Genomic DNA, 25,245 nt, shown 5'->3' on the forward strand with positions numbered 1-25,245 from the left:
ATGCGGCCTTGCTTCTCTCTAAAAGCGGGAGGAAAAAGGGGGCGGAGCGTTCTCCGCTGCGAGCTCGGATTGGAGGAGCCTCATAGCCTGAGGGGGGACCTCGAGGCCTGTGATTGGCTGCGACGCGCCCCACTCTCCCCTTGTGGAATCTTCAGAGCAGCGAAGAGGGATCGGCTCTGGGCTGGCTCTCATTGGAGTCTTGGCCTCCTTTCCTATCAGACGCTTGGGCTTCCTGGTGAGTGGGGCCCCCGCCTAGCTACTTGCTCTATAACCTCCCTGGGCTGCTTAAGGGGAAAAGAGGGGTTGCTGGGAAACGCACCACCCGAGTAGACCCATTGAGTCAATAGGGTTTACACAGGTGTCGAGCTAGGCGTGCAGAAGTCTTCGCTGTCTTTTGTCTTGTTTCTGATTGGAGAGTGGTATTCATGGAGTTTTCTTGGCTTCATCTCAGGGGACTTTACCAGGGCCAAAGAGATTGCCCTTTAAGAGATTCTTTTGGACTTCAGCTCCCAGAAGCCTCAGCCATGTTGGCTAAATAGCCTGGGATTCTGGGAGCTGAAGTCCAAAAATCCCTTAAAGGGGCACAGTTTGGGGACCACTGATACTATACTGTTATAGTACTGTACCCCAAACTATGCCCCTTTTAAATATGATGGACTTCATCTCCCAGAAGCTTCAGCCATGTTGGCCAATAGCCTGGGGTTCTGGGAGCTGAAGTCCAAAATCTCTTAAAGGGCAACAGTTTGGGGACCACTGCCCTAAGGCGACCCTCTTCATTGGGTTTTCCTGGCAAGTTTTGCTCAGAGGAGGTTTGCCATGGCCTTCCTCTGAGGCTGAGAGAGTGTGGCTCGCCCAAGGTCACCCCACTGTAGATACATCCTTAGAAAGCTGTAGTTCACTCCCTTGAAGCATTAGAGTTTTCTTAGCAGGGCATTCCAAATACCCCACAGAAACCTGCAAATCCAGAATCTCATGGAATGGAGGAACTGCAGTTAAACTGGTTTCACATTGCTATAATTGACCAGTGTGAATACAGCTGTAGTGTCCTATACATAATGGGCCCTTGGTATCCAATGCTGGAGTTTGGTTCCAAGACTCCTCTGTGGATACCAAAATCCATGGATGCTCAAGCCCCATTAAATACAGCAACATATTATTACTTGTTATTGACATTTATTTATATAGCGCTATAAAATTTTACACAGCACTTTACATAACAGGATAAAACAGACATAAAACTTGCCAGATGGTGTACAATTTACAAACCAAACAATGTTATAAAATTAAATTTGAGTGGTTCTCAAACTGTACATCACATAGTAAAATGCTGATAGTAAAATGGTGTCCCTTATATAAAATGGCAAAATCAAGGTTTGCTATATATATTTGAATATTTTCAGACCGTGGATGCTAGAATCCGTGGATAAAAAAATCTTTGGCGGGCCGACTGTGTGTATGTGAGTATATATACTTTTGAGGCTGTCATTTTCAAGTACTGTAAAATATTTTCTGGGACTAGCAACATGGAGCAGAGATGACTTAATTATACAGTGGTCCCTCCACATTTGCTGGGGTTAGGGGTGAAGGACACCCATGAATGTGGAAAAACTGCAAATAAAAAAACACTCTCTAGGATTCTCCAGGTCTTCCAATGTAACTCCGTGGTCAACATCTGCCAGATGTTGATCATAGAATCATGCTGGAGGAGGACCTACAAATGCCTAGAGAGGTGTTTTCTCTAGGAACTTCTAGGTTCTCCAGCACAAATCTATGGTCAGTTTCTGGCAGAGTTGTGCTGGAGGACTTAGAGATTCCTAGAGATAACACCAATCAAAACTGCAAATAATCAGATCCACAAAAGTCAAAACTGCAAATGTGGAGGGCCTACTGTAGATTGAGAGCACTTTGATTGGGAGTTCCTGCATGGCAGAATGGGGTTGGACAGGATGGCCTTGTGGGCTCTTCCAATTCTAGGATTTTATGACTTTCAAAGGCAAAGACTGAGTATGTTTGGCTCCTTCATCCCCTGCAGCATGTGCTCACTCTTTTAAACTGGTACAGGTTCATAATACATCAGAAAAAGGTTTTGTTGGCATGGAAGTACCAGCCAAAATGTTTTGCTCCTGCTTAGGGTGGTTGTCCCATCACGTTCTCTCCCTATCACTTTCTTTCCCAGGATCATTTCCAGTCATTCCAGCTCTTGTGTAATCAAGATAAATGAGGGTAGTCCTATTAGCATTCCATAGCTTCCACCCAGTCACTGATGTTAAGAAGGAGATGTATGTTAAGAGGTGGCTTTAACATTTTTACTTCTGTCTTTTAAAATTATTCTTATCTTTTTAAGTTGTTGTAACCTGCCTTGAATCCCACTCTGGGAGAAAGGCAGGATATAAATCCTTGAAATAAAATAAATAAAATAAAAAAATAAATCCTGTGGCCACTCAGCCATGGAAACCCACTGGGTGACTTTGGGCAAGTCACACTTTCTCAGCTTCGGAGAAGACAATGGCAAACTCCCTCTGAAGAAACTTGCCAAGAAAACCCAGTGATAGCTTTTGCCTTAGTGTCACCATAAATTAGAAAAGACTTGAAGGCACACAACAAAAACAAACTCAGTGGGGAATCAGCGTGGTGTAGTGGTTTGAGCATTGAACTACAACTCTGGAGACTTGGTCCCTGGGCGAATCCACTTCTTCAGATGCCCTGATACACACATGTTTCTAAGTACAGGTTGAATCTCCCTTATCCTGAAATCCACAATACTCCAAAATTCTCCGCATGGATGAATGTGATAGTTGCACCTTTGCTTTCTGAAGGTTCATATACACGAGCTTTGTTTCATGCTAAAAATTATTTAAAATATTACGTGTAAAATTACCTTCAGGCTATGTGTATAAGGTGTATACAAAACATGACTGAATTTCATGTTTAGACGTGGGCCCCATCTCCAAGATGGAAATACAGGCATTACAAAATCTGAAAAACTTTGAAATCCGAGGTGCTTCTCATCCGAAGCATTTCAAATGAGGGAGACTCAGCCTGTATTGTTTCACGTTGCTACACAGTCATGGGAAGCAATGAAATAGGATACAGAGTGATGGAGAGTGTGACCCTGGCCATAAACCCTCAGTGATCTGTGTGAGATGAAAAAGATCTCAAATAAGATACTTCAAGTGAGATGATACAAGTTTTTCAGGGCCAGGGTGTGAGTAATATTATATTGAGATGAGTGTATGCAGCATAAGACCTCCATCTTGAGGGGAGAGAAGCAGGCAAGAAACAACAGGCCTCTGCCTGCCAAGTTGAAGAGCCCTCCCCCCACCTCCATCTTGAGGGGAGAGAAGCAGAGGTTTTTTTTTTTGTTACTTGCTTTGTTGTTGTATATGCATATGTATGCTGTAAACCGCTTTGATCGTAGGAAAAGCGGTATACAAATACAGTGGTACCCCGGGATACGAATTGGTCGCGTTACGAAATTTCCGGGGTACGAAAAAGTTAGATTGGAAAAAACTGTTCCGGGTAACGAAAGATTTTTCGGGTTACGAAATTCATTTCGGCGCGTTTCGGCGCGAAATTCAAATGCGAAGCGCAGCTAGCGGCTTTCCAGTGCTAACGGAAAGCCTTTTCGGGTTGCGAAATGTATCGGGTTACGAACGGCGCCGCGGAATGAATTAATTTCGTAACCCGAGGTAGCACTGTAAATCATATTATTATTAATTATTATTACTTAAAATGAATGAACACAGTGTAGCTTTGGGCCTCCAGTTTAAGAAAAACGGAGGACCTTAAATGTCCTGCATTTTGAGCTGAGTTTTGTCCTGCAGTTGTCCTACAGTTTGGTCTCAATTTTGTCCTATATTTTGTCCCTGGTAATAGTGGACAATTATGGCAACCCTACGCTGTTTTAGCAGCCTCTGTCCCTTCTTTTCTCTCTTCCACTGGCCACTAAACAAAGTTGAATTGCCACTGGCTCCTGGAAACCTGTAGGGTTTGCAACTCATCCCTTTAATAGATTGCAAGACTCCTCCACTCTTTAACATAAAAAGCAGCAAATTTCCAAAGCCAAAAATGGATATCTGTCTGCTTTGTATTTTCTGGGTTTTGGGGGCTATTGCCCCTTTTGGCAGTTTGCAGGGCCTCAGAGGCTTCCAGGGCAGAAATTTAGGTCCAGACCTATGGCAGTTGCCCATCCCAAACATAAGACCCCTGTTCTGACATTTGTCTCATAATATTCTCAAACATCCTCTTACTTAGGCCCTCTTTCAGACACCTCCAACCCTAGTACATACACAGTACGTGCAAAATGGCAGCGCCCATTCTACATGGGCACCTCCATTAGGACGTCATGACCACGCCGCCTCCAAACGGAGTGGTGTGGACGTGACGTCCTGGCAATGCGGAAGGGTGTCTGTGGTGCCCTTTCTGCAATGCAGGAAGGAGCTCTGAAATGAGCGCCTTCCTTCATTTGTGTCGCTGTCGCAGCCTTTACACGGCTGTGCCAGCGACAAAAAAGAGAAAGGGGCCGAGTGGTACTATATATTTGTCTAATCCCGGTACTATATATTTGTCATGCACTTATTTCCCAGCCCTTCGAATACATATTGATTGTAGGAAGTCTTTTGAATTATGATGTTTCAGTGATGCATGTAGTTTTGCTTGTTAACAGGCTTTTAAGTCTTTTCATTGTACAGTGGAAGTGAAATTGGGTCTCAACCCTTTTGTTTTTAGTTCCTCGTTTTAATAGCTGCTTCCTTGTGAACATTGCTAGCAGAGTTAGTGTTGTGAGAAAGTCACATTTCTTTGCTTATCACAAGGCCTTGGCTTGTCAGATCCTATTTACAAAAGGAAGAAGTACCCTTTCAAGGGGAAAGGTAGCTCAGTTAGCAAGTGACTTAAAGAAAAGAAAACCAACAACTTCCTCTTTCAGACAATGTTGTGTTACTTTCTATCAGCTGCTTCCACTTTTGTATTCTCTGTGCATGGGTTCCAAAACCAATATTGTAGTTCAGAGTTCTCCTCTTCAGGAGTCTAGCCTTCAAGGGCTATATCCATATTGCACAATTACATGGTTTGATACCACTTGAACTGCCCTGTTACCATCCTACATCATCTTAGGATTTTTAGTTTGGTAAGGTACTTTGAATTTTATGCAAGAGAGCTGTACTCTAGTCCCCTTGATTGCTGTGCTAGGCACCTCATCAAAGTATTTATCCCAGGATTCCATAGGAAGGAGGCATGAGAGTTAAAGGCATCACAGTGCTATAACTGTTCAATGTGCATACACACCAGGACACTCTATCTTCCCTGCCTCTCTTCATTCTGTGACCACTGTGTATCCTGGGTGCTCCTTTGTGAAATGTAATCCCCTCTCCACTGTTTGTTAAGAAAAATATATTTCTGCTAACTTTGGCAGATGATGTTGATGCCTGTTCTTGTGCATGGATGGTGCTCTTTTTGGCTACATAACAATCCACTGAATTTGCTCTTCACATCTTTGAGTCAGCTGTGCGAGTAGGAAGACTCAGAATACAGTGGATGCTTTTGTTTTCATTGTTGATATTGTTGTGTGCCTTGAAGTCATTTCTGATTTATTACAAACCTAAAGGGACCCTATCATGAGGTTTTCCTGGCAAGATTCTCCTTTTTTGCAGGTTTTTAAACAGAGGATAGATGGCTATCTGTCAGGGGTGCTTTGACTGTGTACACTGCATGACCCGTGTGTGTGTGTGTGTGTGTGTGTGTGTGTGTGTGTGTGTAGATAGATAGACTGGATGGCCCCTGTGGTCTCTTCCAATTCTGTGATTTTATGATTTGTTCAGAGGAGGTTTGCCATTGCCTTCCTCTGAGACTGAGAGGGTATTAGTTGCCCAGGGTCACCCAGTGGGTTTCATGGCCAAGGTAGGAATTGAATCCTGGTCTCCAGAGTTGTAGACCAGCATTCAAACCACTATATAGATACACTTAAAATAAATTGTAGCAGGTTAGATTGATGCAAATTGGGTTTCCTGGTTTGAGACTCCTATCTCGGAGCTGAAAAGAACCCTTTTTCACACTACATGCTTATAGCACTTCGATACCATTTTAACTAGCATGACTTCATCTTGGGAAATTCTAGAATTTACTGTGCTTGGAGAAATACTTAGAATTCTGATCCAGACACCTCTAGACCATCAGCAGACCCCAAACCCAGAATCCCATAAGATCTTGGTCTGGAAGTTAAAGTGGAATCATAGCACTATAACTGTGCACTGTGAAAAAGATCAATGAGTGTGCTGCCTGTTCATGACAAGCCAGTATTTTGTAAAGAATCCCCGCATAATTTGTTTTATTGGTGTGTGTGTGTAGACGTGGCTGTTAGGTTGCATATAAATATCTCCTTCTGTGTACTTTAGGAGTATAACTCAAAACTGTTGGTCATGCAGCTCATGTGCTATCAAATTGTGTTTACTAAGGGTTTATCTCCAAGAGACTGAAAACCAGTCTCTCCCACCAGACTTAACCAGATGATTTTTTAAAAATGAATTTTTAAATGTGGGTTGTTTTATAATGTGCTTGTCTTCTTTATCCTTTTAAACTGTTGTATGTTTTAATTAATGTTTTAATTGATGCTGGTTATTGTCTTGATCCATGGGAAGAGGTGGGTAAGAAATACTCTGATTCTGATTATCTACAATAGAAATAATGCACTTTGACACCACTTTAACTGCCATGGCTCCATCCTGCAGAATCCTGGAATTTGTAGTTTCATGAGGCACCAACACTTTTGACAGAGAAAGTTCAAGACCTTTTAAAACTACAAATCCCAGGATTCCGTAGGATGGAGCCACAGCACTTAAAATAGTGTCAAACTGCATTGTTTCTAAAGTGTAGATGCATCCTAAATTAGTTTAGTTTGGTACTCTTTGGTGACTGTAAGAATTCTGACCAAGATTAGCTATGGATGCCATGGAAAGGCTTCTAGCCCTGGGATCTGATTCAGAGGCCCCATATCAAGCCTATCAATTGGCATTCAGTGGTCTTCAATGAGAGAAAGGCTTTGAAAAGGACAAAATTAATGCTTTGCAGAGGTAACCCTTTATAGGTTGGAGGATATATCAGTATCCAGAAGGATCCATAGTAGTCTATAGTTTTCTTTTTGTTTTTATGTGTTGTGTGCCTTCAAGATTGTTTCTGAATAATGGTGCCTAAAGTGAACCTATCATATGGTTTTCCTTGCAAGATTTGTTGGAGATAGTTTGTCATTGCCTTCCCCTGAGTCTGGGAGCATGTGACTTGTCCTAGGTCACCAGTGGGTTTCATGGCTGAACTAAGAATCGAATTGTGGTCTCCAAAGTCATAGTCCAACACTCAAACACCTATGCCACCCTGGCTTGCTGATAGTTTTCTTTACTTTCTTTGTACGTACGAAAGCAGCTGTTAATTCAGTATGTTTAACAGATTGTCAGTATTCAGTCTTAAGAGGTTTTAAGCTTAGGGATAAATCCTGTTGATAGTCGCAGCTAAAGTAGACCCATTAAATCATTGGGAATTTCATATGTCAACACATCCTCTACTTAGGGCTACGTTTGGATTTAGATCATATTCTGTAACCAATTCATCTTAAATTCCGCTTCCATTTTAAGCAAGGCCTTCTTTAAATAATGTGGACTAAATCCAATGCATGTCTCAACTACTGTAGACCCAGTGAAATCCATGGGGTTTATGTGAGTGGTGCCTGGCAAGTCCCATTCATTTTAATGGGTGTGCTCTGGTTGGGACTAGCATTGGATTTAGATCAATGCCAGGAAGAAGAAAAAAGGTGCAGCCATAGCCATTAAAGCGTATATCTCAATGATTCATTGAGTGCCCTGACCTTTATTCCCTTGGTCTATGAAAACTGGATATATTTAGTGCTTTTTTAGGACAGGGTGGGTAACATGGATGATTATGAGTTTCAAAAAAATATATGAGTCAAAGTGTAAATGGACACATTGCAAAACAAGGACTGCCACAATCACAACTCAAAGGCCAACTTAAAGAATGATATCATTCCTGTCCCACCATCTTATTTGAAAGATAATGTTCTTTCAGATGGAGGGTGTTTCTTACCCCCCCCCCCCCGCCCAGTTGTTCCTGATTTCTAAAATAAATAACATTGAAATTAGTCAGTTTTGTTATATATCTAAGACTGCTAGATAACATTGAGTTATTAAAGGAGTCCAGATAATTGATCAAAAAAACTTCAAGAAATTTAAATCAGTAAAATTTTTTTTAAGGCTATCACTTGTATTTGCTGAAAATGTTAAGAAAAGCTGAAACAGCTTGGTGTTTTAGCTATCAACAGAATGACTTTCAATCTGTTGGTGAATAATTAACAAATTGGGGCAATGCTATTAATAGAATATTTCCAAGTTTTATTCTACTGTGTCTCCACAATGAATTGGAAACTTTTAAAAGCAGAGTCACTTTACAAAGTGAGTGAATGGCTGCTGTGGCTCGATAAAGTCAAGCTTTTCATCCTCTCTTGTAATGTAGAAGAACAGCAATTGAACATATTATACCATATAAGTAAAGAGTTTTCCCAAAATGAAAAGATGGACTATGAATAAAGTGAATGAATCAAAGTATTTAAAGTATCCTCTTTGGCCCATGATTAAAATGTTAATATCTTCACTACTGGTCAGAATTGCCCCTGTGTTGCTGGTGAAAGAAGGACAATTGGTTTGAGATCAGAAGGAGGTATTTGCTTATTTTGTAATCTGCATACTGTCACTATCTCATAGAGGTTTTCACATGATAATGTATGTTTTCTTAAACTAAGGTTTTCTTAAATCCTATGTGAGCTTGGAAAGTTTCCTCTTTAGAACTGGATGCAGGATTTGGGGCGTTCTAGTCAACAAAAATAACTTTGTCAAGGGTACCTACTTACATTAATTGATTGGTATTTAATTCCCGAATACAGATGTACAGTATTGTGCAGCAAGTGAAGGAAAGCTAAAACCAACAATATGCCCCCCTCCACCACTTTAAGAGAGCATTGCTCCTTCTTGCCCAACAGCTATGAGGGCAGATAGTGGTCTGTTTAAGCTGCTTTATCTGCATTTCTTTCTGTGGAACATGATATAGCTTTCAGTGCACATTCTTAACGGTTTTGTTTATTGACTTCATGGTGAATTATTAGTCTTTCCAGTGGAGCAGTCTCTTATATCCTTACTGAGTGTTGAATTTGTGTTTCACACAGAACAAAGATGTGGCTCTTCATCTTCCTGACAAGCTTGATCCAAGGCCTTGTAACTTCAGAAATATTTCTAGAGAGAAATGTAGATCCAGAGGCAACTATGAATATTGTAAGTTATTTTTCCTTTGATTTTATTGTATCCCTTCTAAGGCATTTTTTTAGTCTTTATGATTGCTAACAAGCATGACACCCAATCTTCCTCATTTCTGGCTTTCTGTTGAAAATTGGGATTGAAGGACACATTAAATATTTATACATTACCTGTTTTATTTTTGTAACATACACACATGCGTGTGCATGTGAACACATATTTTGCACTTCCAGGATACTTGCATCTCCTAGGTTCACTTGCTGCACTCAAAACCAAAATCCGATCACTGATGCATTTATTTGGTTTTTATCTCACCTTTCAGAAGTCTCTTAAACATGTTTACAGCTGTCATATGTGATCCCACTTTTGTCCCTGGTACACACCAGCTATAGAAATGTCATTGTGTTCCTTATTGTCTTTCGTATGGGGAAAATACTCTAGATATTTTGTAGTGCATTCTTAGTCTTCCCAACTAAACCCTACCCTTGCTGCTCTTCTTTCTTCCAGAGTGAAATGATTTCCTTCAGAGGGTATCCCAGTGAGGAATATGAAGTGGTGACAGATGATGGGTATATCCTCACTGTCAACAGAATCCCTCATGGGAAAATCAGTCAGTCGACCAAGGGTGAGTGTATCCTGGGAAAAGAAGGTGTGTGTGTGTGTGTGTGTGTGTGTGTGTGTGTGTGGTGTAACTAAGGTATATAGATATAAAAATGGCCATGCTGGCTGGGAGAACCTTGGGGTTTCAGTCCGAAAAGGTATTGTTTCCAAGCTTGGTACAAAAATTTAATAACATGAACAAATGGTTTATTCCAGAAGAGTAATCACATCCTACAGTGGAGAAATTTAGTTTATGAGATGTCTTGCTAAGAAAGTAGTACAGTTGGCCCTCTGTATCTACTGCTTCCTTATCCATAAATTCAGCCATCTGTGACTTGAAGATGTTTTTAAAAAATTCCAAAAAGCAAACCTTAACGTTGCCATTTTATATATACCATTTTACTACATAATTGCATAATGGTATATAATTACATATAATGGGACTTGATCCTCCACAGATTTTGGTATCCATTGGGAGATCTGGAACCAAACCCTACCAGATATCAAGAGCATACTGCGGTATGTTCAGTAATGTATGGATATTATAGTTTCTGTTTCTCGTTTTACCATTAAACAGCTAAATAACAATTTTTAGTGGAGTAAGACAATTTATGTCTATATGCATATGTGTGCACATAATCTAAATATAAGCATGGAGTTAATTCTTGCAGATTAGATTTTTTTTTCCAAATTAATGTGGTTGACATTGAGAAAGAATGTAGAGAAAGGCTTATGGGTATTCTGATGTAGACACTACTAGGTTTTAGTTTCTTCATATGGTATGGTCAGAGTCGTAAAAAGACTGTAAAATATGCTGAGCCCAAAACACATGCCAAGGTAGAAAAGATGCTACATTATAAAATACAAAAGAAATGGTAGATTCCAGCAACTTGCTGCTTTCCAGAGAACTGCCAGCCAAAAGCTTTTTTTTTTTTTTTGCTTTAGTTCTTGCAGACATTGTTGTAATATTGTAGGGGAAAATACTTCATCATTGTGGTGTTGGTGGTTGTGGTTCTTCTTCTCCTTGCATTTAATTGAGATCCTTAAAAACAGCGCAGATTAATAGGTTGCTATTTTAGCCCATTGGAAACCTGTTAAAAGAAGCTAAGGGACGTATGATTGGCAGAGGCAATAAAGAGGAAGCTGAAGTCTTTTTTTAAAGCACCATGGGATCCCATGATTTCTTAAAGCTGTCAAAGGTCACACTCCCTTGTGGATGGTCTGATGTGGGCTACCTGTTGGCAGTGAATCCAACTCTTTTTGGCTTTCTGTTTCTGCCTTCCCTGCCGGTTTCTTTTCAACTATTGGGTTGCTGGGGATGAATTAGAGCTTAGAAAATTGAGTGTTTCACTGAACTGTTACTGTGTTTTATGATGATTCTCTTCCAGTTTCCAAGCCAGCTGTCTTCCTACAGCATGGTTTGCTTGCTGATGGCAGCAACTGGGTGACAAACCTGGACTACAACAGCCTGGGGTTTCTATTGGCTGATGCTGGCTTTGATGTTTGGCTAGGAAACAGCAGAGGGAACACTTGGTCCAGGAAGCACATAAAATACACAGTACAGCAAGAAGAATTCTGGATGTTCAGGTAGTGTGAACTTGCTTAACATACTGTATGTACTCATGTATAAGTCTAGAAATTTTAGCCAAAAATTGACACCAAAAACAGAGCCAACTTATCTATGAGTTAATGTTAGTACTCTACTTTAATTCTTATTTTAAAAAAGGAACCATCCCCTGGTGAAAGGCTTCCCTGTCCTGGAAGCACTGACCCCATTCTATTCTCTCATCCATACAGCTTTTAGGATGAGTGCAAACAGTTATGCCTGCTGGAGTTTTGTTTTGAACTTCAATTCCTATAATTCCTGACTGTTTGTCAAGTTTTCTGGGGCTTCTGGGATCTGAAGGCCAAAACAAAGGTAGACCCAAAGGTTGGGAACCATTGCTTTAGATCCTGTCCCCAATGCTATTTAATGTATACATAAAGCTGCTGGGAGAGATCATTCAGAGACATGGGGCGGGGTGTTATCAATATGTGGATGACACCCAAATATATTTCTCCATGTCTCGGGTGTCAGTGATGATGATAGATGGCATTTCTCCCCTCAGTCAATGTCTTGAGGCAGTAATGTACTGGATGAGGGAAAACAAACTCAAGCTGAATCCAGACAAAACAGAGGTACTTGCAGTAGAGCTCCCCAAACCAGGTATTGGGTTGCAATCTTGATCTGTCGCTTCAGATGAATGTAATAGTCAATCAGGTGAATGCGACAGACAAAGGCGCCTGTTATCAGCTTCGGCTGATATGCAAGTTGCACCCTTTCCTGGAACCGGGAGACCTGGAAACTGTAGTACATGCACTGGTAACCTCAAGACTCAATTTTTGTAATGCACTCTACATGGGGCTATCCTTGTGCCTAGTCCGGAAACTTCAACTGGTACAGAATATGGCGGCCAGACTGGTCTCTGGAACATCTTGGAGTGACTGCATAACACTAGTATTGAAGTCACTCCACTGACTGCCTGTTGGTTTCTGGGCACAGTATCAACAGTTTCTCTTTCCTCTTCTTGGTCTCATTTGTATCTGAGCACTTTTCCCCAGACCAGCATGTGTGAGATAATTCCATATCATCCTTGCAGCAAACTTGCAAGGCTGGGGGAAAGGTGATAGGTATAATTTTGTCTTATTTAAGCTTTTTGACTCAGTGCTGACTTCAGCCCAGGACTCCTTTTTACAAATCGGTTTGCTGTTTGCTCTTCAGTGTACTCCAAAAAACCTTGAAAACAAGATATATTCAGTTAATTGGAAAACTACAAATAAAAATGGGTTTTTAAACAGCCTTGACATGGGCGACACGAGAAATTCAGTGGCAGAAGGAGAAAAGAAATACCAAGCAAAGCTGTTGCTTTTACTAATTCAGTTGTAATTTAATATGTGCCTTTCAGTCTTTAATGGCTTTATCCTCTAAAGTAGTCATTGAACTCATTGATTCTAAGATTTGCAGGCTAGGTAGGTCTGTGAAACCTACTCTAGCAAATCTAAGTCTGTCCTCTGATCATGTTGCTTGGATAACATGGCACTTTAGGAAATTGAAGTTTGGATCATGTAAATACCACTATATATGTTAAAACATAAACCTGTCATTGTTTTTCCCTTTTACAGTTATGATGAAATGGCTAAATATGACCTTCCAGCTACAGTAAACTTTATCTTGAACAAAACCGGCCAGGAGCAACTATTTTATATTGGTCATTCCCAGGGCACCACAATAGGTAGGTTAATGCATTCCGGCAATTCTAATAGCTGTGTGTTCGAATTTGAAGTTGCTATTTTATACTAATGTCAGAAGAGAGGTTATTTGTCATGCCATGGTCATACATGGAGCCAGTGAATGTGGGTTAAAAATATTCTTTTATACAATATTCATGCAGAAATACCTCTGCTATACACAAAGTTTAATGTTTCAGACAGATCCTAGGAGGGGTATATTTTGTACTACAAGTCCCAAGGTCCCACAAGACCTAGCCAGCATGGCCACAGCAGTCTCCCAAAGTAACTTTTTCAGGTTCTGGTTTGGGTATGGTTCTACTTATTTATTATTATTATTATTATTATTATTAGTTAATTTATATTTTCTCAGTGTGGGACCCATGGCAGCTCACCATATACAAGTTCAGTATCTCTTATCAGAAATGTTTTGGACCAGAAGTGTTCTGTATTTTGGATTTTTTCAGATTTTGGAATACCTGTATTTGCATATACACAATAAGCTGGAGAGAGACTGAGAATCTGTGAAATGGCAGCAGGTGTAGATTTCTGCGTCTCTCTCCAGCCTCATAAATTCAGTACAGGTATGTACAATGATACTTGTGTAGTAGCTCAAGTACTTTGGAGTACTTTGAATTTTGAAATTCCAGATAAGAGATAAAACAACAGATAATACAGTAAAAAAACCCCAAAACAATTAACTAAACAACCATAAATTAAATTAAAACATTAATTTCAAACATGGAAAACAGAATATCAGAAAGCTCAACTGAGATATCCTAGACCTATTTATGTACTGACATTAATCCAAACAAAACCTAAAAACTTAAAAGTTCCAAAGAGTTCAGTGGTCCTGCACGATTTATTAGACCGTCTGCGCATTTTGCTGTCTGCTTGTTCTTCAAACAACGGGGAAAAATTGCATAGAGCTAGATTACATGTAGGCAAGGTATTAGCCTCAAGATGCATTGGGCTCTAGATTGCATAAGCCCTAGCCAGTAAGACTTGTGGTTAGCAATTATGGGATTTGTAATCTGAAACAAAGAGAGGGCACCAGGGTTCCAAGTCTTGAGCTAAACTGTAAATGAAGCTGTTGATTTTGTTAATCTTTCTTCAAGGTTTTAAATAAGTCACCCTGAGGTGTGAGACAGGGCCACAGGGCCTTTTCTGTTAAGGCACCAGATGATAGAATTCCTTTCCCTAGAGAGGTGCAGTTGGCTCCTGCTCTTTTATGTGTCAAACATGTTGTGAAGACCTCTACCTTTTGCTGAGCTTTCAAGTATGGTTTAATGTTAATTATCTCTCTCTGCTGCTAACTGCTGTGCTTTTCAGCCATAAAAATTGTCTCATTAACTCACATGAGGGCTGTAAAATGGTTGCTGCTTTTCTGCTTTGAGAAAAACCTAAACTGAAGTAAGTATTCATCTTATGTTTCTTTTCTTCCCCCAGCTTTCATTGCATTTTCAACAATGCCACAGGTGGCCAAAAAGATTAAAATGTTTTTTGGATTAGCACCAGTTGCCACAGTGAAGTTTTCATCCAGTCCTATGGCCAAGCTTAGTGTATTTCCAGAACTGCTGTTCAGAGTATGTATTTTGGATGAAATATTTGCTTGACTGTGGAGTGCAAATATTGCCAGATGTAGCTACGTACTTAGGAATATGCTTTGCTCTTTTGTACATACTTGAAGAAAAGAGTGGACACACCTTTTAACAAAAGCATGAGCCAGTGGCTCATTTTTAAAGTAAACACATCCTGTGACCCAAGACCATTTTGAATGCATTTAGAGAAATAAGCAGTTCAAGTGTTACAACTTGTTATTGGTGTGTGTATTTGCGAACTTATTTGACAAATGATTAGAGATTTGATTTGATTTCATCTTGGTTGACTACAGAAGACTTTTAATTACTAAATAAGTCATAAAGCTCACTCCTTCTGTTTAAACTGAGACAATTCCTGCTAACTTATTCTCTCTCTCTTAAGGTAAACAAGTGGCTTTATCAACAGGTCAAAGAGTAATATAGGCAGTATCCACTGTGCCATCAGCTTCTGGGCTGATCATTTAAGCTGATTAGAGCCTTCTGATTAAGACTTGAATGCATAAGAATAGAAAATGAAATGATGATGTGCTAAGAAAGTAAAATTGCTTTGGTAGCTGCATTCCTATTCATTGCATGTTTTTTTTCGAGCTGGCAAGCTCAGCTGTCTTTCTCAATATTTCTATAATGAGAGGTTGCACTTTGTCTGGAGATTTGGGTGTGAGCTAGATTGCTGAGCTTTCCCCATCTTGGTTGATGCTGAAGTGTCCTCATTTTAGTAATTAAACTAACTACCCTCTTAGCATTTAAATTGCACTTTCTAACTATCCAAAGCAGCTCTTGTGCAATAAATCTGTAATGTTTGCAGTGTGTGTGTCGTATGAGAGAATGAAAGAACCCAGGTGTTGTGAATGTAATAGTTGTTATAGCTGGCACTTCTGGTCCAGGATATCTGAAATACTATAAAAATGATAGGGATGCTTTCCCTGTTCAGAGATGAGTTGAGAGTAGTAATTGGCCCTATCACTTATTACAGTGGTTCCCAAACTTTGGTCCTTCAACTCCCTTAAGCCCTAGCCACCTTAGTCAGCAGTCAGGAATCCAGGGAGCTGAAGTCCAGAACATCTGGAGGATCAAAGTTTGGGAACCACTGATTTATTAGAACAGTGGTGGAAAATGGTAGGAGGCTAGGTTCTGTCTTAGCCCTGTAGAAGACCATGAAATACTGTAAATAAATCTCCCAATTCCTTTTAAAACATGGTGGGGGGCATTCTTTGCATAGGCTCCCTTGGGCCATTTTAGGAAGTCAATTCTCTGCTCAATTCCTTTTTTAAAAAGGCATCTTGTGGGTCTGAAATAGCCTTTCAGGAGGGCAAAAATGTGGGGATAATGTCCCTCACTGCATCTAAAGGACATTTTGGGTAAAAACAAAATATTTTGGGGAAAATATTTTTTTTAAACCTCTGGGGGCCACACTTTGCCTCCTCTTGTATATATTTTCACCCTGAACATGGATATAAATTCATATTGAGCAGGGACAATTCCCATAATTTACTTGGTAATATTTTGTGACATGATTGCTAAATCTATCCCTAGGAAAATGGGACCATTTTAACAAAGTGACCTGTGTACTTTCTATGCTTCTTTTGACAGGAAATATTTGGAACTAAGCAGTTTCTTCCCCAGAACTCAATTATGAGATGGCTTGCAACTCACTTCTGTGACCATTTTTTGCTGGACAGCCTCTGTGGCAACCTTTTCTTTTTATTGTGCGGTTTTAATGAGAAAAATTTAAATATGGTAAGATTTCCACCTACCTAGCATGAGGCAGACAGAGGCTAAAAGCCCAAAGAATGTATTGGCATGGAACTCCCTTGAAATGGGTGGAATATTTGTATTTAGCATAACTGTTAAATTCTATGTGGGGAAGAAGCCACATTTTTCATGATTATGATGAAGGTTATTGCTTTTCCATTTGTATTTTAACTCACTCTTGGCAAAATAATATTGCACTCTAAAATGTGTGCTGAACCTCTTTTTAGAGAGTTGGCAAAGTAGATGAGGAGTTGACCCTCAAGATGTGTTGGTCTACAGCTTCCATTAGCCCCAGCTGGTAAAGGACTGTGAGTGTTGTAGTCCAAAACATCTGGAGGAGCGAACATGTCCCAATCCTGGTTTAGATGAATGGCATATTCCTATGTATTTCTCTCCCTCTTATTGGCTAATCAGTATGACATGGTGCTAAAATACTATTCTACTAGTACTGTTAATGCAACACACACACATACAGACATACATTACTATTACTACACACACACACACACACACACATAGTATTGGGTTTTGTCCTTTGTTGCTTCTTGTCTTTGTAATGTCCACCTATGATTATATAATCCAATTCCCCTCCCCCCCAATAATGAGTTTGTACACATTTGGGATGTAAATCTCTATGTCATTCTCTGCAAGAATATAAGGGTTTCTCTGCAGTTTTCAAGAACCATTTGTATTTTGGGACTTTTGTCAGGAAAATTAGTTTGCTCAAAAATATACGTGGTTTTTCTTCTCAGAAAACGTGTTTGGGGATAGAAAAGGTGTTCTTTATTCAAAAAGCAGTATTTTTGTCCAGGAGACAGTGCATTTTGTATAAAACAAGTGTATTCCTGTACCAAACTGTTGCGTTTTTGTCATAATAAGCATGTTTTCAGCATAGGAATCGATGCAAATTGTGTAGAATTATGTAAATTACACCAATACACTGATTCCTACGCAGCAGACATAGGAATCGGGGGGGGGGGGGGGGAGGCAAAAACATGTCTTCAGCACCAAAATATTTCTTTCCCACAAAAAACATGTTCAGAGTTCATGCAGAGAAAATCAGAACTTCTTCTTATGAACTAGGAACAGGCTGATATTAGGCATCCCTTCCCTGCCACCTTAATTTAGTATCATTGTGATTCAGTTATTATGGTTAGGGTTGCTCATGAATACCAGTTAAGGCCAAGCTCCACAATATTTTGAAGTCATAGCTAACAGCTTGTATTTTTTCCTCCTTTCTGATTGGCTGTGGGGGGACTTTAACCCTTTGCTCCTCTTGGTTATGTCAGTTTGTTTTGTACCTCCAATTGACATTGCAAAGAAACCAAACTGAAAATGGCTTGGTTTTTGACAATCTAAACTGTAGGCATTTCATTTCAAATATGGATTGAGGCTGCGGTGGTGGGGAATCAGTCAATCCCCACAATGTATTTTTCAATAAGAAAGGGGGGAAATGGCAGCATCACATACATTTATATAATTTGGTCACTTGAATTTAGGATTCTCCATAAACTGTGATTGGTAACAGTAGGCCATAACACCATTCATATGCTAGAGAGAAAGGAGTAAGTGTTCTCTTGCCTGAATCCATAAACACTGGCCTGAGCTGAGCTGGCCTCCATCACAAGAAATGTCACTGGTCTTGTGAACACTTTAAATTTAAATGCTTCCTTTGAAGTAAATGAGCATTTTATGCCACTGAAGTATTTTCAGTGTGCACAACAAAATACTGCAATAATTTGACAGCTGAAATGTCTTGCTGTAAACAGACACCTTGTTTGTTAGCTAATTAGATATCTTGAAAAATCTCAACGAGTATCAAACTGCACCACCAAAGAGGTGTTGATACAGGTTGAGTATCCCTTATCTGAAATGACTGGGACCAGAAGTGTTTTGTGTTTTGGAATACCTTTATTTTCACATACATAATGAGACATATATAATGAGACCTACCAAAGCTGGAGGGAGACCGAGGATCTGTAAACTAGTGGGAGGCATGGATTGCCGCTATTTAACAGATTCTTGTGTCCCTCTCCACCCTCGCACCCTTACAGTACAGGTACATACTATGCTACAAACAGGGACAGCTGTCTGTACAATAACCAAGTATTGAGCTCTAGTGTGCTTGTTTGTTCAGGCAATGCAAATTAGCTGTCAACACTTGGTGATCAATTCAGCTTAATAATGTTTCTGTTTCTTACAGACTCGAGTGGATGTATATTCAACACACTGTCCAGCTGGAACATCTGTCCAGAATATGATTCATTGGAGTCAGGTAGGTTCTAGGTTCTCAGACTGATTTAAAGATTCATGTTGTATTGATTTTATGATTTTGAAAGGATGGCTGCTTTCAAAAGAGCAGGTTTGTTGAGAAAAAATTAGGTAAGGATTACATCATGAGGAAAATACAGTTCAGTAATTTGATCCTGTAATCAACATAATACATTGCTTTTATGGTGAACGGCTTAAAGCTAAAAATCCCAAACTTCAGTTTAAATGCCTAACTAGAATTCATCCATTGAATCAGTGAGAGCATGGTAAATCTATACATGTACTAGTTTCACTGATTAGTAGGTTTACTGTAGTTGTGATAAACCATTGGATGTAGCCTTTGTGATTGTGCAAAAACCACCAGGTCCAGATATTTCAGAAGTTTTCCAGTTAGTTACATTACGGGTCTATACAGATCGGGAGAAAGGGGCGGACAGAGGCACCTTGCAAAACTGTCCATAGATCAAGTAAACTGGTTTGCTCTGCGAGGGAGCCGCAGCGGACAAACTGCGCAGCTCCGTCGTGGAACAAAAAGAACCTGCAAAAAGCGGGTTCTTCTTGTGGCGCCTTTGTGACGCCACAAGGCATCAATGGCGCACTTGCGGCATCACAAAGGCGCCGGGACATGCAGACGCTATGCGTCTGTCGCGTCAGAATGGTGGCACCAGTGTGTACAGGGCGCTGCCATTTTGACGCCCCCAACACGTGCTGGGGTGGGGCCGGTATGGATACTACGTCCTCGGCCAACCCCTAGCACGTGACGGGGGCGGCGCAAAGGCCCATTTAAATCGGGCCATAGTCTCTAATAAGTGTAATCATGGGCAAATTTCAGAGCTTCAGCCCTTTTATGTTCAGAGAAAACATGTTAGCAACATTCTGTATGTAAAGTGTTCCTACATGTTTCGGTTTGACTTTCCCAAGCTACTTGTCTAGTTAAACCAGATAGAAGTTTAGATTTCACAGCAAGCGTTTTCAGCCCAGCCCAGTGCTTGTTGCAAAAGGTAGCGTTTGCTTTCATGGTTTTGTATATTTTATCATTGCGTGATAAAAGTATGAATCTTTGTTCCCACAAAACAAAAAAAAGGTGGGTAATAGTTAGTCCTTATTTCATTTGTTCTTGTGTGCCTTCAAGTTGTTTCTGACCTATAGTGACCCTAAGGCATCTCTATCATGGGTCTTTCTTGGCAAGATTTGTTCAGAGGGGTTTTGCCTTTGCCTTCCTCTAAGGCTGAGAGAGTGTGATTTGTTCAGGGTCACTCACTGAGTTTCTGTAGCTAAGTGGAAATTTGAACCCTAGTCACCAGAGTCAAACACTCAAATCACTATACCATAGCCTTTATTTCTCTTTCAAGTGTTTGCAATTCTTATGTATGCTCATGGAAAGACAGATCTTTATGAATGCATAAAAAATTCTTATTGTGTTACCTAAACCCTCTCAATGTGCTGTACTTTTTAAATTTTCTTTCAGGCTGTGAAGTCTGGGCAGCTCCAAGCATTTGACTGGGGAAGCAAGGAAAAAAACATGGCTCATTATAATCAGGTAAAGTGAAAGTTGGTGAAATCCTAATTTCTTGCTACTATAGAAATTACACTATGCACCTATCTTTGTGTTTTATACATGCTATTATCTTATTTTCAAACAGGATAGGAAGACAATTCTTGTGGACTTATTTTACATTTTAAAGATAACGCAGTTCAAAAAAATCAGGATACTGAACTACAGCATACGCTGAAAGCCGCGAGGGAACCTGTGGGAGCGTGCAGGGCGGCGCGTCCCATTAAGATTAATGGGGTTTGTGCCCATGACATGCATGCGCCACCGCACCATGCACAAGCCTCATTACTTTCAATGGGGCTTGAGCATACACATTTTTTTTTACATGGGGGGGGGGGGTGTCCAGAACAGAACCCCTGTGTAAAAAAAGGGCACACTGTATATTCGAATGTTTATAAATATGTTTATAAGTAATGTTATTAGTTGTCTTTGTTAGAATGCTAATTCCTAACATTGTGTGTAGTTAAATACTTCACTAGCTCTTCACAGTTCATTCTCCTAGCTTTGCTAAAACTTTTTGGTTTTTTTTGTCAGAGCATTTGTTGTGGCTGATAGGCCAGTGTGTTCTGCAGCTGCATTTCATCTAACACAAATACTCCACCATCTTGCACATTGTGTAGTATGTATAAATCACATAGGTGTGTAAACAAAAAGTCTAGGGGGGATGAAAATTATTAAAACAGTGTGTAACAATAGGAAGCTAAAAGAATAAAAGAGCATAAAATATATGCAATCCTGTAAGCAGACAGGCTTGTGCTGGCCTATATGCACTCCCTAACATAAACAAGGCTAGTATTGCCAGTAAGTACTAGGCTTGAGAAGTGCAAATCCCAAATAGTATAACAAACATAAGGAGGTGTCAAACATACAGAGTGCCAGTGCAATAGCAAATAAATTCCTTTACACCTCCCAAAAGGTAATTAAAAGGGATAGCACAGTAAGCCCATTACAATAGTTATGCACCAGAGCTGTCTAGTAGAGAATTCTAAGTACCTTGCCAGACAAGTCCCAGAATTTCATAGGATGCAAGTATGACAATTTAAAAAAACCTGCTTCATCTTTAGTAACTGAAGAAGGCATAATCTAAAACATTTGCTTATAGTTTTTAGTTCCATTTGTTAATCACTTCAGTAAATATATCTTTTTAGTTATTACCGTATAAACACAACTAAGTCAAGCTCATGTATAAATCAAGGACAGACTTTGGGGCCAAAATTATGGAGATTAATATGAACTAAGGATAAGTTGAGGGTAAAACTTAGGGGCATGTAGCTAAGGACATAAAGGATGAAGCAAAGGAAAACAATGACAAAGAACTTACAAAATTCTGGTAGTAATTCATATTCATCCTAAAGGCTGGATGGATGAGGAGGGAACTACATCAAATGATGGCTGTGCAGTACGGGGCTAAGAAAATATACATATGTCAAAAAGGGTGTAAAGCCGAAAGTTAAGTTACAATATTAACTTTTATCAAACAAGGAACCATCCCCTTCTCTGAGTAGAGTGATGAAACATGGGAGGTTAGCCCATCACAGGATCATCTAAAAGAAGCACAGACCTGCTCTACTCTCTCAGAGCTCCTTTGAAGGGAAGCACCAAAGATCTGCCACTGCTGCTATTTTCCCATCCAGGCATTCAAAAAGGCTAGAAGCAGCACTGTGTCAGAGAAAGTAGAGGGGGTTAGTGCTTCTTTTAGGTGCTGCTGGGATGGACTAAGCTCTCACCTTTTGCCAGTCTATTCAGAAAAGGGGATGGTTCCTTTCTAGGAAAATTTCTAGACAGTACAGTAACTGCATTCTTCTGGGATCCAGGACAAATGTGGGAGAAATGTTGTTGGTTTGTTTTTAAACATGACAATTAAAGAGGTATACCCTACAACTGTAGGGTGTACAAATCCTTTGGGGAAAGTTGGAGGACTTTTCTCCAATGTTCTAGTCTGTATATTTTGAAAAATTACTGAAGACTTTGGCTTAACCCCTTACCTCCTTCTTGCAGAGGCTTTGTTTCGGTAAAAAGTCTTTATAATGATCTCAGTGACAAATGGTTTTTAACCTTTTTTATTCCCCTCCCTTTTAGCCAATGCCACCTTACTACAAAATAAAAGACATGACTGTTCCTACGGCCCTCTGGACTGGTGGTCACGACTGGTTGGCGGATTCAAAGGACACTGCTCTGTTGTTGACTCAAGTCCCAAAGTTGGTTTACCACAAAAATATACCTGAATGGGAACATCTGGATTTCATATGGGGCCTTGATGCTCCTCAGCGCATGTACAAAGAGATAATTCAGATGATGCAGAAATACAAATGAGGTGGTATTGTGTAGCGCCATGGTCCTGAAATGTTTTTTCAGGAAACCAGAATGGTCTGGTGCTTCATCTTTTTAAAAATCACTTAGCAAAGAATATCTACCTTCTTACACACATACAGTATTATTCATCTGTCTACATGGCAATCTAGCAATACCTCAGGAAGTGGAAAATTTGCGCTCTTCACATGCCTCTAAACCCATGCAGCTTTACTAGAGAGGCTGACATAGTCTCCTATCACAGCACTCTAAAAGAAATTGCCTTATCACTAATCTCACACAACTAGCTAACCAGAAAGTAAAATTGACCTACATAATTCTGTTATGGGAAGACAGAAGTGGCGAGGAGGAAATAATTTATTTAAAGCCCTACCAATATCTGTCATCCTGACCATGTGACAGCTCTTGTCAAAACAGTGGTTCATTTTCTTGCAGTCGTCTTCCCAGTCATATCTAATGTTAGTAACACCCATGGATGCCTTCATTTAGAGTGCATCTATGCTATAGAAAAGATAACGTTTGACACAACTTTAATTGTCATGGCTCCATCTTACAAAATCCTGAGACGATGATAGTTTTGTGGGGCACCCACACTCTTTGTAAAAGTACTCCATAGAATGGAGCTACAGCACTTAAATGTGTCAAACTGCATTATTTCTACAGTGTAGATGCACCCTTAGTTTGTGTTATTTTGGGCTGATTGCACATTTGAACAAGAGGAAACCCTCAGTCCAGCAGTTAATGTTCTCTCTGGGTACTTGTGAAACATGGGATTCCTTTAGGACTCTTTTGTGTATTGACATTTATAGATCACTTATTTTGAAGCACATTCTTTGGGCTTCTGGGGAACTACTCAGGAAAAAGAACTTTCAAGTAAGTGCTTCAAGTACAGGTCAACCCTCCCTTCCCTTCTCTCTCTTTGTCAAACTGGTGTGTCTTGATACTTTTTTAGTTTAAAAGAAGACTTCTGTGTGTGAATAGTTAATGCTGTAAAACATAGGTAAGGATGGTTCCCAAACTTTGGTCTTTTAGGTGTTTTGGACTTTAGTTCCCAGAAGCCCCAGCCAATTTGGCCAACTCTCAGGAAACATCTGGAGGACCGAAGTTGAGCAATCACTGTTCTAGATATTGCTGAACTGCAGCTTGCATCAGCCCTAGCCACCATAGCCAAGGATGAGACATCACGGGAATTTCAAGCTCTCCACTTCTACCTTAGGATATGTGTCGTTTTAATGCGGAGGAACAAATATATTGGTGTGAACTGTGTGCAGCCTGGGGGCAGGTTCTATGCAGCCCTTGCTGTGCCCACCAATTTGTAACAGTTAAAAAGTTCACAATATTCAGCCAAAGAACACTTCTAGAGGGCATGATTTTGCATTTAAAACCTTAGTTATCCCCAGCCTACATACAATAGAAAATCTTCCACAAAAAGGAATGGAAGGGATTAAAATTTGATTGGGGTGGGGGGAGAGCTGTGTGCAGCCCATGGGGAGTCAGAATGGGCCCAAAGTGACCCTTTGACCCATCTGTGGAAAAATACACTTCTCTTTCAAAGAAGAACTGAATGTTGAGCAGACGTCTCTAAGTTTTGGCTTTGGAATCAAATGCATGTATTTGTTCTTCCAAGACTTCAAAGTACTCTTGAAGATAATAAGTGCTTTTCTAAGAGAGAGTAAACATGAGGCATTTGCAACCCAAGGAACTACTTTTAGCTGCTTTTACTTTGCACTCTTCAGATTATATGTATTTTTCTGTACTGAGGAATTGAGCTGTATGAGATAGACTGGCAGGTTGTTACCAAAGAAGCGGTGGCGGTCATACTATGCCTGTGCTCTGACTCTTTAATGTTCTAATGTCTGCACTGAAATTAACCCCTGGAAATAGGGAACTGGCCCTGTTAATATACTTGATTGAAATCTCTGAATAAATTTTTTTTTTAAAAAAAACCCTTCTACTGTGATGTTTTATAAATCATTGACACATACTTTAATCTCATCTGGCATCTTGCATTGTCACTGCAACTGAGGGGCTGTGCAGACTCTTCATGATTCCCCTGTTGCAGCTACAATGTGGTATCTCACATTACAGAAAACATTCAGGTGTAGCTGTGTTGGCCATTTAACAAATGCAAACAAAAATCCATCCGTCTTTCCTTTTATTGGCCAGCCAAAATGCACAATATACTTGTTGCAAGCTTTCAAAGTTCCATGGGCTTCTTCCTCAGGCAAGATGTTACAAACCAAACAAGAGGAAAAGAATTGGAGATGTTAGTCAGATGCCTGCATGTTGTTTCAGTCCTTAGTAAAGATGTTATGATGGGGAGGATATCTTCTGCAGGCAGGCTTGTCCTCCTTGCAACAAATATATTGTGCATTTTGGTTCGCCAATAAAAGGTATTGTTGGTGGGATACAGACCGTCCCTTTTGGGCAGCCTGCACCTTCCCCCTTTCCCCAACAGATCGGAGCCTGAGCGGCCACAGCGACATCCCCAGAGGCCCCGATCCGCCGCTTTTCCAGGCCTCGGGGAAGAGCCAAAAAGCCGCTTCCCTTTGCCCTGGAAAGGGGTGTCCTTGGGGCTTGA

The 25,245-nt window shown here is 40.2% G+C and overlaps 1 protein-coding gene across 3 annotated transcripts; it reads left to right on the top strand.

The window, feature by feature from the left end:
- The first annotated feature begins 149 nt into the window (after nucleotides 1–149).
- LOC149318706 (putative lysosomal acid lipase/cholesteryl ester hydrolase) lies at nucleotides 150–24,604 on the top strand. Of its 3 annotated transcripts, XM_089510318.1 has the most exons (11): nucleotides 190–235; nucleotides 1,401–1,457; nucleotides 9,221–9,326; nucleotides 9,816–9,933; nucleotides 11,297–11,495; nucleotides 13,071–13,180; nucleotides 14,625–14,761; nucleotides 16,367–16,513; nucleotides 18,732–18,803; nucleotides 20,268–20,339; nucleotides 22,434–24,604. In XM_089510318.1, the coding sequence occupies exons 2-11, from the start codon at nucleotides 1,408–1,410 to the stop codon at nucleotides 22,665–22,667; spliced, it is 1,245 nt and encodes a 414-aa protein (XP_089366444.1). In that variant the 5' UTR covers nucleotides 190–235; nucleotides 1,401–1,407; the 3' UTR covers nucleotides 22,668–24,604. The 3 variants fall into 3 exon arrangements, with proteins under 3 accessions (XP_089366445.1, XP_089366444.1, XP_089366443.1); XM_089510319.1 differs by lacking the exon at nucleotides 1,401–1,457 and having other exon boundaries at nucleotides 150–235; XM_089510317.1 differs by lacking the exons at nucleotides 190–235; nucleotides 1,401–1,457 and adding an exon at nucleotides 2,182–2,291.
- The last annotated feature ends 641 nt before the right edge of the window (nucleotides 24,605–25,245 follow it).

Source organism: Sceloporus occidentalis, unplaced genomic scaffold (genome assembly GCF_023333645.1).
Source record: "Sceloporus occidentalis isolate IW3139 unplaced genomic scaffold, rSceOcc1.0.p SCAF_2, whole genome shotgun sequence".
Lineage (NCBI taxonomy): Eukaryota > Metazoa > Chordata > Lepidosauria > Squamata > Phrynosomatidae > Sceloporus > Sceloporus occidentalis.